The sequence below is a fragment of the Mustelus asterias genome, chromosome 26 (genome assembly GCF_964213995.1).
Source record: "Mustelus asterias chromosome 26, sMusAst1.hap1.1, whole genome shotgun sequence".
Lineage (NCBI taxonomy): Eukaryota > Metazoa > Chordata > Chondrichthyes > Carcharhiniformes > Triakidae > Mustelus > Mustelus asterias.
In genome coordinates this window covers 47,830,012-47,847,056 of record NC_135826.1, presented here as the reverse complement: position 1 = coordinate 47,847,056, position 17,045 = coordinate 47,830,012, and the positions used below count along the sequence as shown (strand labels likewise).

The window sequence follows — 17,045 nt, the reverse complement described above, 5'->3', positions numbered from 1 at the left end:
AAAAGGTCTGGATAAAGTAGACGTGGAGCAGATGCTTCCTCTTGTGGGGCATTCTAGGACAAGAGGTCATAGTCTTAGGATAAGGGGCAGCAAATTTAAAACAGAGTTGAGGAGAAACTACTTCTCTCAAAGGGTTGTGAATCTGTGGAATTCGCTACCCCAAAGTGCAGTGGATGCTGGGACAGTGAGCAAATTTAAGGAGGAGTTAGATGGATTTTTAATTGGTAATCGGTTGGAAGGTTATGGGGAGAAGGCAGGAAAATGGGGATGAGGAGCATATCAGCCATGATCGAATGGCGGAGCGGCCGCGATGGGCCGAATGGCCTAATTCTGCTCCTATATCTTATGACCTTATGAACTTGGTTTACTGCCAGTGGTAAGCTTAAGCAGTTATTAGCTGGAATGGTCAGATTGGTCCTCTCGATTAGCAGAATTAACGTGATTGATTTGAGAAGGCAAAGTGAGAGCGTACTGTAAAATGAATAAAAGGTCAAAGAGTACGCGGCAAATCACACCTCTTGGCAATTGAAGTGGTTAGAGGAGAATCACCCTCAGAAAACACCCTTGAAGGTGTAATAGCATCATCGAAAACTAGCATGGGCATGAGTCACCCCATTGTGAGTGAGGCAGAAAGAACATTCACGCTTCTGATACCTGTTGACGGTATGTAAAACAGCTGGAAAGGATCATCAGACTGAAGCATTTAACAATTGAGAAATTTACTCAATGTTAATGGAACGGAGGGGTCACGTTACCGAGGGGAAAAGTTTCTTTTCCTAGACTGAAGGACCATTTTCAGGACTCCTCTGTCTTCAGAAAGAAGCATCTTGCCGTCCGACTCTGCTCCCAGTTTGGGTAAGACATCGAATTTTCTCTTGTTTGTTTTAATCTTCGAGAAAACTATATCTGCAAAATCTTCCAGTGAATGCTTGCCAAACAGCCTGCAGTAAAAACAAAAAAATACTGCACAAAATCTCAGTGGGTCAGCATCTGTGGAGGGAGAGTAGAGCCAACGTTTCTAGCCGTTTGTGGGCGGCCCGGTGGCTCAGTGGTTGGCACTGCTGCCTCTCAGTTCCGGAGACCCGGGGTTCGATTCCCGGCTTGGATGACTGCCAGTGTGGAGTTTGCACGTTCTCCTCGTGTCTGCGTGGGTTTCCTCCCGGGTGCTCCGGTTTCCCTCCCACAGTCCGAAGGTGTGCAGGTTAGGTGCATTGGCCATGCTAAATTGTCCCTTAGTGTCCCGGGATGCATAGTTAGAGGGATTAGCGGGGTAAATATGTGGGGTTACGGGGATAGGGACGAGGTGGGATTGTTGTCGGTGCAGGTTCGATGGGCCGAATGGCCTCATTCTGACTCTTTAACCTGTGTTGAATGCTCCCTCCACCCACATTGTCGGTACCTTTAAGACCTGGCTGGCTTTAGGGATTCGCATTCTAATCAGTATTCTGTAACTTGATTTCTGTGTCTGTGCACTGCTGGAGAACAGATAACCACTCCATCTGACGAAGGGGCAGCGCTCCGAAAGCTTATGGTATTTGCTACCAAATAAACCTGTTGGACTTTAACCTGGTGTTGTGAGACTTCTTACTGTGCTCCTTCTGCACTGCAGGGGTTTCTATGATTCCAGTCAGGATGACCCTTCATCAGAGCTCAAACAAAGGGTCATCCTGACTTGAAATGTTTGTTCTATTCTCTCTCCCCACAGGTGCTGTCAGACCTGCTCAGATTTTGCAGCATTGTCTGTTATTGTTCCAGATTCCAGCATCCGCAGCATTTTACTTTAGCAGCAGTAAAGTCTGTGCCATGGCCAAAGTGTTAATGTGCTCTGCTCTGCTGTGCTAGTTGTAACCTAATCAGTGATCCTCCTGTATTCCAAAGCTGCGATTGTGTCAAAAATATTGGAGGTGTCTGCATAGACCAAAGGCCGGTATCTTTTATGTCTTCCACAGATGATTCTGGTTGCACCAAGTTAGCCCATAGCTCGTAGAATCATAGAATCCCTACAGTGCAGAAGGAGGCCATTTGGTCTATCAGGTCTGCACCGACCACAATCACACCCAGGCCCAACCCCCATAACCCTGCGTATTTACCCTGCTGATCCCCCTGACACTAAGGGTCAATTTAGCATGGCCAATTAGCCTAACCCGCACATCTTTGGATTGTGGGAGGAAACCGGAGCACCCGGAGGAAACTCATGCAGATACGGGGAAAACATGTAAACCTCACACAGTCACCCCATGGCCACTATTGCTTTAAAGTTTATTTAAAGTTTATTTATTAGTATCAGAAGTAGGCTTACGTTAACATTGCAATGGAGTTTATGTGAAAATCCCCCAGTCGCCACACTCCAGCGGCGCCTGTTCGGGTACACTGAGGGAGAATTTAGCATGGCCAGTGCGCCTAAGCTGCACATCTTTTTTCGGACTGTGGGAGGAGGCTGGAGCACCCGGAGGAAACGCACGCAGACACGGGGAGAACATGCGGGTGGTCCTCTATTGTGGCACAGAGAGGGCCAGAAAGCCTGCTGCCGAATATGAATGTGCCTGCCTCTGTGCAGGCATTGACGTTATGTTTGGGAGATTCCGAGACGCTGGAGGATCCTGTTCTTGCCATCCATACTGGTGGTGAAAAATGCCTGACCACTCCGGTAACGGAGGCAGACTGAGCCACCCAGTGTTTTATACAGTGCCAGTTCAGGCAAGCACATCTGACTCAGAAGGATTGCTGTGTAGCTGATCCGATCGTCCCTGTTGGCAAGAAGCCTGTAGAACTCATACTCGCTGCGCCCTCTGCTGCCGTAATGGGGTTGTGCAGAGCTGGTGTGAATAACATCTGTAACTCCTGGCTTGGCACCACATCCAGGGTTAGATCCAGAGGGGAATCTTTCATATAAACAGGACCTCCCTTCTCTTTTTTTTAAACAAAATTCTACAAATGTAAACAGTTTTAGGGTATGTTAAAATTTGTCACTTGATGTTTCTCTGAGCTACACAGTGGTTAGCACTGCTGCCTCACAGCGCCAGGGATCCGGGTTCAATTCCAGCCTCGGATGACAGACTGTGCGGAGTTTGCACGTTCTCCCCGTGTCTGCGTGGGTTTCCTCCGGGTGCTCCGGTTTCCTCCCACATTCCAAAGATGTGGAGGTTAGGTGGATAAATTGCCCCTTAGTATCAGAGGGACTAGCAGGGTAAATACGTGGGGTTACGGAGATAGGGCCTGGGTGGGATTGTTGTCGGTGCAGACTCGATGGGCCGAATGACCATCTTCTGCATTATACGGATTCTATGATTCTACAGAGATTTGAAAACCTCCAAGTTGTGCCTTCACTGACCACCCTTCAGTTCAGGAAGAATAAAGCAGGTAACTCTGAATTGCTGTTTAGTGATCCACATAGCCATTTTGGAGTGACAATGAGGGCAAAACTCGGGTACCATCCCATCTGTCTTCAAGTTGCCTGATGCCAAGGTCCAAACACGAATATTGGAGCAGCCCAGCAAGGGGGATAATAAACTGAAGAAAGAAATTGCCGCAAAATGTATGTGCCAATCTCTCCATGTATATCTGCATGTGAGTAACATTGCCAAGATCCATCCATTCTGAGGTGTTAATCGTGGGCCCCCTTAAGCTACGGGAGAGGAAAGTAAATGTAATCCATGAAGGCAGGGACCCAGAGATGGAGGAATGCAGAATCCTGTGAAGGTTGCAGGACTGTCCCAGATACAAAATCACCGAGAGATTTAAATACACCGATGCTGATGCTAAACTTCAAGCATTAAAGTTTATTTATTAGTGTCACGGGTAGGCTTACATTAACACTGCAATGCGGTTACTGTGAAAATCCCCTAGTCGCCACACTCCAGCGCCTGATCGGGTACACTGAGAGAGAATTTAGTACGGCCAATCCACCTAACCAACACGTCTTTCGGACTGTGGGAGGAAACCGGAGCACCCGGAGGAAACCCACGCAGACACGGGTCAAACGTGCAAACTCCACACAGACAGTGACCCAAGCTGGGAACGGAACCCGGGTCCCTGGCACTGTGAGGCAGCAGTGCTAACCACTGTGCCACCCGTGCCATTAGGGACCGTGAGCTGACGTAGGGGTGCTGGCGCGCAAGACTGGATGTGCGATAAGATACCGGCAGCAGAACTTTGGACGATCTGAAGTTTACTGAAGGTGGAAGATGCGGGGTTGGCCAGGAGAGCATTGGGATAGTTGTGTCTGGAGGAGGGTTCCAGCCGCCGTGGAGATGGGCAACATTATGGAGTTCTTGATGGCACATAAAATTATACTCATAAAACCTTACCTCATTTAAAACACTGCGTGCAATATTCACACCGTATACCGACCAGCTGTACTCTACATACAGCCGTGTTTGTGTGGAACCTGGTTTCGTTCTATATTTGGCAATTGTTTTTTTTCATACATCATGGACAGCATGGCACCTCTGATGGACCTGGTTTTCTTGAGCAGTATTACATGTGATGGCTTAAACTGTGAGGCTATTCGCTTTCATTCCACTAAATGTTGCAAGAAGTAATGTGTCTGTATTTATTTACCTGTAAACCACTTACTCGGGAAGCTTTAGTTTTTCACTTGAATATTTGTATTCATCAGTTGAGAAGCAGCATAAAGTTATATACATCAGTGGTGCTAAATGATGAACCCAGAGTGTAGTTATAGTATTTTTCAGGTAATTCGGGCAAGATGATAACAATACAGATAGAAATAAGTGAAAAGTTAATTTAAAACAATGTTTTTAAAAATCCTTTGAGTAAAGGATGACAAATGTTTGGGACAATGCAGGCTACTGATGTTATAATCCAGGTCAGAAACTCCAAAGTTTTTTTAATGAAGTCAGCCTAGTCCATAAGTTTTGCACTTTGAATTTTGGCATGGAGGGAGGCGGTGGCCTAGTGGTATTATCGCGAGATTATTAATCCAGAAACTCAGCTCGTGCTCTGGGAACCCAGGTCCGAATCCCACCATCTGCCGTGGAGGGAATTTTAATTCAATAATCTGGAATTAAGAATCTACTGATGACCATGAAACCATTGTCGATTATCGGAAAACCCCATCTGATTCACTAATGTCCTTTAGGGAAGAAAGTCCACTGTCCTTACCTGGTCTGACCTAAATGTGGCTCCAGAGCCACAGCAATGTGGTCGATTCTCAACTGCCTTTCAAGGGCAACTAGGGATGGGCAATAAATTCTGGCCAGCCAGCGATGCCCATGTCCCATGAATGAATTTAAAAAACGCATAAGATGTTTCACTCCAGATATGATTCAAATGACCCACTAGGGAACTTTTATCAAACAAAGTTTATTTAAGAATACGGTTAACATATAATAAGATAAGTAGCAAAACTTCTACTAATTACAAACAAGAAATAAAATAATCCTGATATTGTATATACCTTAACAGCTCAATGTACTGTTCCAAGCACAAACATTCTTACAAACACCTGTCCCATGTTTAGCACAGAAAATAAGAATGCTCTTGTGATGCTGGAATTTCTAGCTCTGCAACACCTGTTGTGAATTAATCCTTTGGATAGAGAATTGAAACTCTGACTTCCCAGCCCTGGAGCTTCCAAGCTCTGCAACACCTCAAGGTAGAGAAAGAGATGTTACTTGCCTCTAGCCAGCAAACCACCAACAGCAGAATTTTCACTCGGAAAGGCAAGAAAATCTCTGCTTCCAATTAGCCAGCAGAATTTCTAATTCCAGGGTGAGAGACAAACACACCACATCCAGCCTGGAGGCCAAACACCTTCTCCCTAAGCCAGCAACTAAAACTGAAAGTAAGAACTCTTGGGAGGGGGAAAAAAACTGCTGTATTTGACCTGTCAAATCATTTTCCCCCTCAACAATTCCCAAAAGGTAATAAATTCCAAGAGAGTGCATTAGGCCCAGATTAAAAATAAACAAAAACCCATTAAATCATTTAAGCAGCAATAAAAGGACATCTGCTTAGGCATCTTGGTGATAACTGCAGAGAACATGCTTAAAAATACACTTCTGAAAGGCACAGTGGTGTCACACTGAAGCCACAATACAAATTCAGATCTTAAATTGGGTTGGCACTCGAGGGACTAGCTCGATGGAGAAATAGGCCTTTATTATGGTTTAATGTATTTAACTTGAACATGAGGAATGGGGAACGATGATAACCAGCCAATAATTATAATATTTGTGGGTTGCGGTAGACATGACCCAATGCATGGCTTTGGATGAAATTTTAATTGTGCGTTTTCTTGTGACAGAGAACAAGCAAGTTTTACCAACTGAGCCTGGAGAAGTGATCGAAAGTCTTGTGGGGAAACAGGTGGAATATGTCACAGAGGACAGCACAAAGAGAACGGGATTGGTGATTCACCAAGTGCAGGCCAAACCATCCGTCTATTTCATCAAGTTTGATGACGATTTTCACATTTATGTGTACGACTTGGTCAAAACTTCCTAGCTGCATGCAACGCTTGCCATTGCCTTCACTAAGAGATTTTTACTGTGAACTGTGAGCAGATAACTGAAGAGACTTGTGTTCTTTATGTTAGCCCTCCATGTGTTTATTTTCGAGACTTCGAAAGGTGGAATTTTACCCCGTCTCTTCCCTTTTGACATCCCCAGCAGTTGGTGCACATGGTGTTTGTTGTGCCTGCCGTAGTGACCATTGCAGCTTCCATGGTTATAACGCTGACTTGTGTGAGGCCAAAGGAAAGGTCTTTCACTCTAGAGTACTGTGGTCCCAGCACTGTCGGACACCTTGCGTGGATTGTCGGTTTCCGGTGAGATCTTTTTAGCCGGGGGAAGCCTCCCAGTGATGGAGAACCTTGCCTCCAGAAGTGGGCAAGTGTGACTGTGGCCACGTAGGGCTGCAGCAAGCACATTCCCAGTGGCTGAGTATGGAAGGCCCCTTACCGAAAATAATGCAAACCTTTTAATAATGATGATGGTACTGAAGGGGTGGGTGCTGGTGAGGGGCGGGGCGGGCAGGGCCGGGGGGGGGGGCGGGGGGGCGTGGGGAGGGGGGGGGGTGATTTTGGTGCTTGAAGAAGATTGGAAACAGGATTCTGCTGCCCAATTTAGTCAAAAGTTGATTGGAAAGATCCCGAACTCTTGAAAGAATTCACGTATGTGGGGTTTACCCAGGATAGAAACTGTTTCCTAAATTATGGCAAAGGAGCCAACTTAAAGGAACCCATAAGACAAAAGTTGGAAAAGGAATTGTGTAAAAGGACCATTTTTTCAACAAAAAAAAACAAATTTAACGGTATCTGTTTTGTGATGATATGTTCTGATTTGCCATGAACTATGGCATGATCCACACGGGCAGTGACTCCCTTGTGATAGAGATTATCACGTGCAGCATCCTTTCGTTATGACGCACTTTTTCTATGGCTCCCATTGGCCGCACATAAAGGTCTACTGTCTGTGTGTACATGTGTTTATATGTGTGTGCGCATGCATGTGTGTATGCGTGTCATCTACCATACTCAGGCTAACAAAAAGAATATCGTCTCTTTGTTGTGCAACTTTTGCAAAACTCATCAGATATCAAATCCGTCTTTATTTTGTGTCCTCTGCTTTGTTTTACAAAAGTAAAGGCAAATAACTGAGTAGAATTTTGGACTTGATGGCCTTATTCCTCTCAAAGCAAAACTGGTCCATTTTTTTAGTCCCATCTGTGTGCTTCATGGCAGGAGTTGGGCTTTTTCGTGTTTTCTTGCTTCTGTCCTAACTGAATCTACTATGGAAAGGGGGAAAGTCCAGCATGAGGTTTCTCCCTTAGAGTTGAAAGGGGCCTCTACATGTCCTTGCCCATCAGAGCCTAATGCGGTAATAATTTTACTGCAGGTACTACCATCATCCTAGATACCACCAATCCCCCCCCCGACAAACCCTGATTCCATTGCACACCCCCCTCACAGTTCCACGGTGCTCTCATTTGGATTTCATTGAAGTGTAACGGCAGAAACTTGGGAAATTTTCATACCATCTTGAACTGTGAAAAATGACATAACGTTGACATTCTTAAGTGTGTCGTATCTGAATTGAGGGACAGTAAGAAGTCTCACAACACCAGATTAAAGTCCAACAGGTTTATTTGGTAGCACGAGCTTTCGGAGCGCTGCTCCTTCATCAGGTGAGTTGATAACCACTCACCTGATGAAGGGGCAGCGCTCCGAAAGTTCGTGCTACCAAATAAACCTGTTGGACTTTAACCTGGTGTTGTGAGACGTCTTAATATGCCTACTCCAGTCCAACGCCGGCATCTCCACATCATGAATTGAGGGGAAAGTGCTGATGTGTACAGATTCTGCTTGTGGTAATGCCGCAAGGAATTTGAAATGTTGGTTTAAGAACATTGCATAAGGCAGTTATTAAAGTAATGTTAGCTTAGGTATGATTTTTTATGTTGCTACCAGTATATTGTGCAATCCTAATAATAACATTGCTTGGACTGGGAAGAATCCTCACACTGCTTTGGAAAATAGTTCATTTTTCCATGGTTTTCACTTCCTTGTTGATTATAGATCCATAGAATAATTACAGCACAGAAGACGACCATTTGGCCCAACCTGTCCATGCCAGCCTAAAGACACCCAGGTTTCCTTTCTAATCCCACCTTCCTGCATCCAGCTAATAGCCCCGTAGTTTATGACACTTAAGGTGCCGATCCAGGTACTTTTTAAAAGAATTTAGGGTCTCTGCCTCCACCACCAAGTTGGGCAGTGAATTCCGGACACCACTATCCTCTGCGTAAAAAACGTTCTTCCTCATGTCCCCTCTACACCTTCTGGTACTTGCCTTGAATCTCCCTCCACCACCAACTTGGGCAGCGAATTCCCGAGACTCACCACTCTCTGCGTAAAATAGTTCTTCCTTGTGTCCCCTCGACACCTACTGCCACTGATCTTAAATCTACGTCCCTGGTTCTAGAATTCTCCACCAAGGGACACAATTTTATCCTGTCCACTCTTATCTCTTCTCCTCACAATTTTGTACACCTCAAATCAAGTCACCCCTCAGCCGCCTTTGTTCCAAGGAAAATAACCCCTAGCTAAATAAGTATAACCACAAAGTACAGAGAGTGCTAGGAGTTCATAGAGACAGGAAATCCAGAGATTCCTGTCGGTAGATGTTGTGTTTCTAATTTCTGATGCACTTTTGGAAGACAGCTGGTTTTCTTAGATGTACGTTGAGTGGGGTGAGAAGGAAATACAGTGGGATTTAGCATTCCTAGATTTTGGAATAGGTGGGATGGCACTTGACTTACTGCAGTACCGGGGGGTTAAGTCATCTGACCAGAGAGGGAAAAGGTTACCGTGCTCATAGGAGAACACAAATCCACATAGTGCAAGTAATTCTGGGGATAGAGGACCATCAGGGTAAGACCTCCTCTTTTAAAAAGTTGTGGGAAAGTCGGCACTCTGCTGTCAGATAGGATCCCTACAGTGCAGAAGGAGGCCGTTCAGCCCATCAAGTCTGCACCGCCCACAGTCCCACCCGGACCCTATCCCACAAACTCATACATTTACCTCGCTAATTCCTGTAACCTACACATCCTGGAACACTAAGGGGCAATTTAGCATGGCCAATCAACCTAACCCTGTGAGAGGCAACCGGAGGAAACCCACACAGACACGGGGAGAATGTGCAGACTCCACACAGACAGTGACCCAAGCTGGGAATTGAACCCGGGTCCCTGGCGCTGTGAGGCAGCAGTGCTAATCGTTGTTGTCTTACCCAACTCTCACGTTTCATCACCCCCTTCCAATTTATTGCACTGCCGTTTACTAGCACAGGGGCTAGGGTGGTGAGTCGATAGTTAAACAGTACCAGCAGTGAGACTGTACAGGTGATATCAAGCATTCTATTTAAACCTGGGCAGCTCTGTTGAGCTGTGTGCCACTGGCATAGATGCCAAGATGTTTGCAAGATATGCGTACATAGTTATAAAATATGCAACACGTGCAAAATAAATATACTGGTTTGTGTATGTAAACTGAGGTTTAGTTTGCTCTTTGCTGTTGGAGTGCATTACTTTATGTGCTGTTCTCATCTTTACATAAGTGATTGTTTTCCATCAGAGTAACTTAAAAGCCCTCTTAAAAGCATGCTTTTTAACCTAGTTCAACTACTTCTACACTACTCAGTCTTAACAATTTTGCTGATATTTTGAGGAGAGTGATTATGTTCACTACATTCTGGTTAAGTGTGTGGCAGCCAGAATAACACGTCCAATCCAATTTATGCTAACTTCTTTATTACACATACAGTAGCTATTATGAACATCGTATTTTGGCCACCAGATTATTCGGCTTCCTGGGTAAAGCTTACATAAGCTGAATTTTCTTTGACACCTAGAGTTGTAATAACATTATATTAAAATAGAAAAGACACCTACAGTCGACAGTAACACCTCTTCTTAACAAGTAGATTCACTTAACATGTTTTGCAACCTATTGGCTGAAGCATATAGCATTGTTAGTGGCTATCAATAGGACAAGTCGTTTGGCACAATGTGGCATAACATCCTTTGAATTTGTCAACTTAACCCTGTTCATTTGGGGAGGGGGGAAATCGTAGGAAATGCAGGTCTGGCAGCGTCCATGGAGAGAGAAACAGAGTTAACATTTCAGGTCTGTGACCTCTCATCATTCCCCCAACATGTTTGAAGCTTTGAGTCTGAAATCATAGAATGGTACAGTGCAAAAGGAGGCCATTCGGCCCATTGAGTCGACCACAATCCTACCCAGCCTCATAACCCCATGCATTTACCCTAGCTAGTCCCCCTGACTCTATGGGGCAATTTATCATGGCCAATCTGCCTTACCTGCACAACTTTGGATTGTGGGAGGAAACCGGAACATCCGGAGCAAAACTCAGTAGACACGGGGAGAACGTGCAAACTCCTCACAGACAATCACCCGAGGCCGGAATCAAACCCGGGTCGCTGGCGCTGTGAGGCAGCAGTACTAACCACTGCCACCTATCTGATGACCCTGATGGTGACCCTGTCCTTCTGGGTCCTGGATGCTGCTGAAGAATTCTTGGTAAATCCCTGCAGTGCATCTTATAGATGGTGTCCATTACAGCTGAGGAACACCAATGGTAGATTTTTAGGTTGGTGGATGAAACGCTGACTGCTTTGTCTTGGGTGGTGCTGAGCTTAATGAGTATTAAGTTGCATTTGCAACCATGCAGACCAATGGAGAATATTCAACCACAATCCTGTCTGGCGTCATGATAGGCAGTGGGAGAAGCTTTGTGGAATTAGAAAGTTGGCTACTCACTGCAGAATATCTAACCCCTAACCTGCTGTAGTGGAACCGAAGAAAGGATACAACATCGGAATAGGCCATCCACCCATACTGTCTGTTCCGACTAAAAAAAGAGAGGAAAAAAAATAAATTAGCCGCTCGTTTTAATCACACTTTCCAGCACCTTTTTTAAAAATTCATTCGTGGGACATGATTATCACTGGCTAGGCCAGCATTTATTGGCCATCCCTAGTTGCCCCTAAGAAGGTGGTGGTGAGCTGCCTTCTTGAATCGCTGCAGTCCACGTGCTGTGGGTTGACCCACAATGCCATTAGGGAGGGAATTCCAGGATTTTAACCCAGCGATTTCCAAGTCGGGATCGTGAGTGGCTTGGAGAGGAACTTGCAGGTGGTGGTGTTCCCATGTATCTGCTGCCCTTGTCCTTCTAGATGGAAGCAGTCGTGGGTTTGGAAGGTGCTGTCTGAGGGTGTTTGGTGAATTACTGCAGTGCATCTTGTAGATAGTACACACTGCGGCTACTGAGCGTCGGTGGTGGAAAGAGTAGATGTTCCCGCTCCACAGCCATGCAGGTTGCAGCACTTCAGGTGCAGATCCAGGCACCTTTTACATAAGTTGAGCATTTCTGCCTCAACAACCAATTTGGGCAGTGAATTCCAGATGTCCACTACCCTCTGGGTGAAAAGATTAGAGTCCCTCTAATCCTTCTACCAATCACCTTAAATCTATGCCCCCTGATATTTGACCCTTCAGCTAGGGGAAGCAAGTCTTTCCTGTCTATCCAATCTGGACTGCTCATAATTTTTTACATCTCAGTTAAGAACCCTTCAGCCTCCTCTGTTCTAAGGAAAACAATCCCAGCCTATCCAAACTCTCCTCACAGCTCCAATTATCAAACCCTGGCAACGTTCCTGGAAATCCCCGCTACAGTCTCTCCTGCGCAATTATGTCCTTCCTGTAATGTGACCAGAACTGTATACAAAATTCCAGCTGTGGCCTAACCAGCATTTTATACAGCTCCTGCATTACATCCCTGCTTTTGTATTCACTACCTCATCCAATAAAGGAAAGCATTCCAAGTGCTTTCATGACCACCTTGTCCACCGGTTCTGCCAGCTTCAGGGACCTGTGAACATGCTCTCCACAGAGACAAGGAATCTCACTTAGAATCATAGAATCCTGAAAGTGCAGAAGGAGGCCATTCGGCCCATCGAGTCTGCACCGACCACGATCCCACATGGGTCCTATCCCTATAATCCCACATATTTACCCTGTTAATCCCCTGACACCAGGGTCAATTTAGCATAGCCAATCCACCCAACCCACACATCTTTGGACTGTGGGAGGAAACCGGAACACCTGGAAGAAACCCATGCAGACACGGGGAGAACATGCAAACTCCACACAGATAATGACCTGGAATTGAACCCAGGTCCCTAGTGTTGTGAGGCAGGAGTGCTAACCACTGTGCCACCGTGCCGCCCACTTACACAAGCACTCTCAATATCTTTTAGTTTATTGAATATTCCCTTACTTTGTTTTCCCTCCCCAAATGCATTACCCCACACTTTTCCAGATTGAATTCCATTTGCCACTTCTCTGCCCAATCAAACCAAACTATTGATATAATTCTGGAGTCGACACTATCCTTTTCACTATCAACTACATGGACAATATTTGTGTCGTCTGCAAATTTCCTTATCACGCCTCCACATTTAAGTCCCAATCATTAATACACACAACAAGCAGTAAGAGGTCCAACACCGAGACCTGTGGAACAACACTGCAAAGTGTTCTCCATTCACAAAAACATCCATTGACCATTACCCTGGCACGGTGGTTACCACTGCTACCTCACAGCACCAGGGACATGGGTTAGATTCCCGGCTTGGGTCACTGTCTGTGCGGAGTCTGCACGTTCTCCCCGTGTCTGCGTGGGTTTCCTCCGGGTGCTCCGGTTTCCTCCCACAGTCCGAAAAAGACGTGCTGGTTAGGTGCATTGGCCATGCCAAATTCTCCTTCAGTGTAGCCAAACAGGCGCTAGAGTGTGGCGACTAGGGGATTTTCACAGTAACTCCATTGTAGTGTTAATGTAAACCTACTTGTGACACTAATAAATAAACTAAAACTTTTAAACCCTTTGTTTCCTGTCATTGAGCCAATTCTGGATCTAACTCACCCTTTTTTCCCTGTATCCCATGGGATTTCACTTTTCTGACCCGTCTGTCATGTGGGACCTTGTCAAATGCCTTACTAAAATCCATATAGACAACATCCACTGCACTACCCTCATCAGTCCTCCTTGTTACTTCCTGAAAAAAAGTAGATTCAAGTGCTTAAAGGAAAAATAACTTGTGAAGAAGGCATCATCATCGTCACTACAGTAAAGGCAAAATACTGCAGCTGCTGAAATTACGAAATAAAAACAAAAGACACAGCAGGCCTGGCAGCATCAAAACAGAGTTAATGTTTCGAGTCCATATGTCGGCTTCAGGGTGAAGAAACTCTGTGCTGCCCACATCTTGAGAGCAAATTTGTTAAAAAAACATGGTTGCATTTTTACATGAACTTATTTGAATACATTCAGGAGATTAATGAAGAACACTCGTGGCATTGTTCCAGACAGTGGGAGATGTGGGGAGAACTTTTTATGCAATCAGCGTAAATGCCTGAAACTCGCTGCCTACGAGGCTGCAGGAAGTCAGTGGGACTGTCAATGATTTCAAAACGAAATTGGTTGAGCGCTTGAGAGCAACAAACTTGTCGGGCTTTGGGAATTGAGCCAGCGATTGGGCTGACTGGATTGTTCTGGAGAGGGCCAGCATGGACTCTGGGCTGAATGGCCTCCTTCTGTACCGTAAAGGACTCTAGGATGAATCAGAAAATATGCTGAGTGTGGTGGCTGAAGTGTGACAGGAAGTAAGTGCAACTCTTGCAGGAGGTGTGCTGTGTCTCCCAGAACTTAATCCAACAGCTTGTTTTTATGTAGCATCAGTTGAGGCAATGAAGGGCGAGGGTAAACGACCAAAAGGAATAGTTTTTAAGGAGCGTCTTAAAGGGGGAAAGAGGTTTAGGGACGGTATTCCAGAGCCTAAGGCCCAGGTAGCTGAAGGCACGTCCACCAATAGTACAGTAATTAAAATTGGGGTGTTTAAGAGGTTAGAATTAGGTGAGTGCAGAAGCATTGCACAGGTACAATAACCTCAAAATAACTCATCATCTAAAGATGTAAATATACTGGAAATGGTGGAATTGGCATCTAATCGTTTGCGCTGTGATAATTATGGGGTGGGGAAAGATAACATTTCATCCAAAATTATTATTATTGGATTAGAAGCAGAGTGCTAATGAGGCACGTGAGGTCTGTCAGTATCCGAGAAAAGATGGGCTAAACTTTGAGGATAGTGAACTATGAGGCAAGTTTAAGAAGCATCTTCAGGTTGGACAAATTGCTCTTGATTCAGGAGCAAAGCCTTAGCTTCCAAACAATAATTGCCGCTTTTAATAGATTGCCACTCATTTCCTTCTTCAGATTACTGGTCTATGGTGCTTCGCACTGCATTAAATGCAGGGTTTGTGATGACCCAGAGGTTCTGAGACACTGAGGCAGATCCCAACTCAGGGCAAGTTGGGCTGCTTTTACAATCTCATTATGTTGCTGGGTTCCTGAATCCCAGTTCTTGATAAGATCCAATCTTCGCCTTGGCACATTCTGGCACATTTACATTTAGCCATGCAAGACCCTTGCTTCAGGAACCTGGTGTCTCTTGTTCATATATCTCAATGTAAATGATGTTTTAGGCAAACGTAATAAACTTTTCCTAAAATCAGAAGGCCTGACATTGGTAATGTCAAGTTCTTGGGAATTTTTTTTTGCAGGAATGGGGATCATTTTGGAGATCTTAATTGGTTAGTTTTTTTTTCCCCTTTTGGTTACAATTAACAGGTAAAATTTAATGATGAGTTACATAAGCAGATACTTGGACAGATGACAGAAAGTTTGGTAAAAGTGGTAGGTTTTGAGAAGGAGGTTCAAAGGAGGAAGTGAGAGCTGGAGAAGTTGTTGGCTTGGTCACTGCTGGTGAAGCAAAGGAAGTTGGCAATCCGTAAGAGTCCGTAATTGGAGGAGCGCAGAGATCTCAGAGATTCATTGGGCTTTGGAGGTTACAGAGAATGCCTTGTGAGCGGTTGTCCAATAGAGTTCCCCACTATTCAAAGCAAAACGCGCAAGTTTCATAACCTATTGAATTATAAACTGCTGATGTGCCTATCTAACTCTGTAACCAGTAAACTGCACAAAAGTTTGTGTTACTGTTCAATTGTTTGGCAGTTTGACTTCTTCACCCAAAGAGTGGTAACATATACCTGGCTTTCTTTCAACTAATCAGTTGATATTGAAATTATTTCTGGAAACTGTTTAGATTGCAGCAGCGAGTTATCTTATTGGAAATATAACCCAATCCAGTCCAGGTACGGTGTCTCAAAACCGGCAACCTCGGGACTGAGGCCATTGTCAAAAGTTTAGATCTGGCCTGATTTCAGGTCAGGTGGTTCAGTCCATGGGCCAATCTGGTCAAGCTGGGTCAAGGTGCGCTCGGAAAATGGGAATAGACCGGGACACAAGTGGCACCAATGCAGTGTTTAACCTGTCCAGGTTTTTTAAATTTATTTTACGCAATTTAAATTGATGCCTATTCTAAAAATGCCCTGTTTTCGGACAGCTGGATTTGAGACATTGTACAGTTGAACAAAGAAAATGACAGCACAGGAACAGGCCCTTCGGCCCTCCAAGCCTGCACCGACCATGCTGCCTGTCTGAACTAAAACCCACTACCCTTCCGGGGACCATATCCTTCTTTTCCCATCCAATTCATGTATTTGTCAAAGCGCCTCTTAAAAGTCACTATCGTATCTGCTTCCACTACCTCCCCCGGCAGCGAGTTGGTGCTTCAACATTTTCATTCCACTGCCTCGTAACCTGCTTGGTCACTGCTGGTGAAGCAAAGGAAGTTGGTCATCCGTAAGAGTCCGAAGTCTCGAGCTCAAGTCCTTAAACATAGCGCCCTGTTCTCAGCTGCTGCACTAGGTTTACACAGAATTGCCCTGGGAAACATGGCACTGAATCTGGCCATTCAGCCCAACCAGTCCAAGCCTACATTTATGCTCCACTTGAACAACCTCCTATCTTTGCTCGTCTCACTCTTATCAACATCACCTTTTATTTCCTTCCTCTTCAGATGCTCATCCAGCCTTTCCTGAAATACATCTATACTATTCGCCTCAACTACTCCCCGTGAGTTCCACATTCTCGTAAAGATGATTCATCTGAATTCTCTATTTAGTTTCTTGGAGACTATCTTATATCGATAGCCTCTAGTTATGCTCTTCGTCACAAGTGGAAACAAGCTCTGTTTGAGGGCAAACTTGTAGATCATCCCCATTCCCCCCCACCCCACCGAATGAGAGCAGGAGATAGATATAAGAAAGTCAGAGAAATCTGTTGCCATCCTGGGAAAATTAGATTTTTCAAAAGAATGCACACTCAAAATTATTATGAATCCATTGAACTGTCGGGGTGGGTGGATTCACAAAGTCACCTTCACAAAGAGGAGGTTATTTCATAGAATAGAATCTACTGTGCAGATGGAGGCCATTCGGCTCATTGAGCCTTTACTGACAACAATCCTGTCCAGGGCCTATCCCTGTATCCCCACATATTTACCCTGCTAGTCCCCCTGACCCTAAGGGGCAATTTAAC

General features: G+C 45.1%; 1 protein-coding gene across 2 annotated transcripts in view; it reads left to right on the top strand.

Moving 5' to 3' along the window:
* LOC144479683 (spindlin-1-like) overlaps positions 1 to 10,011 on the top strand; it is a 108,824-nt gene extending 98,813 nt beyond the window's left edge. For both annotated transcript variants that reach the window (XM_078198697.1, XM_078198698.1), the window contains exon 5: positions 6,269 to 10,011. In XM_078198697.1, the coding sequence (XP_078054823.1) occupies positions 6,269 to 6,468 (200 nt within the window). In that variant the 3' untranslated portion in view covers positions 6,469 to 10,011. The remainder of the gene's footprint in view (positions 1 to 6,268) is intronic.
* The last annotated feature ends 7,034 nt before the right edge of the window (positions 10,012 to 17,045 follow it).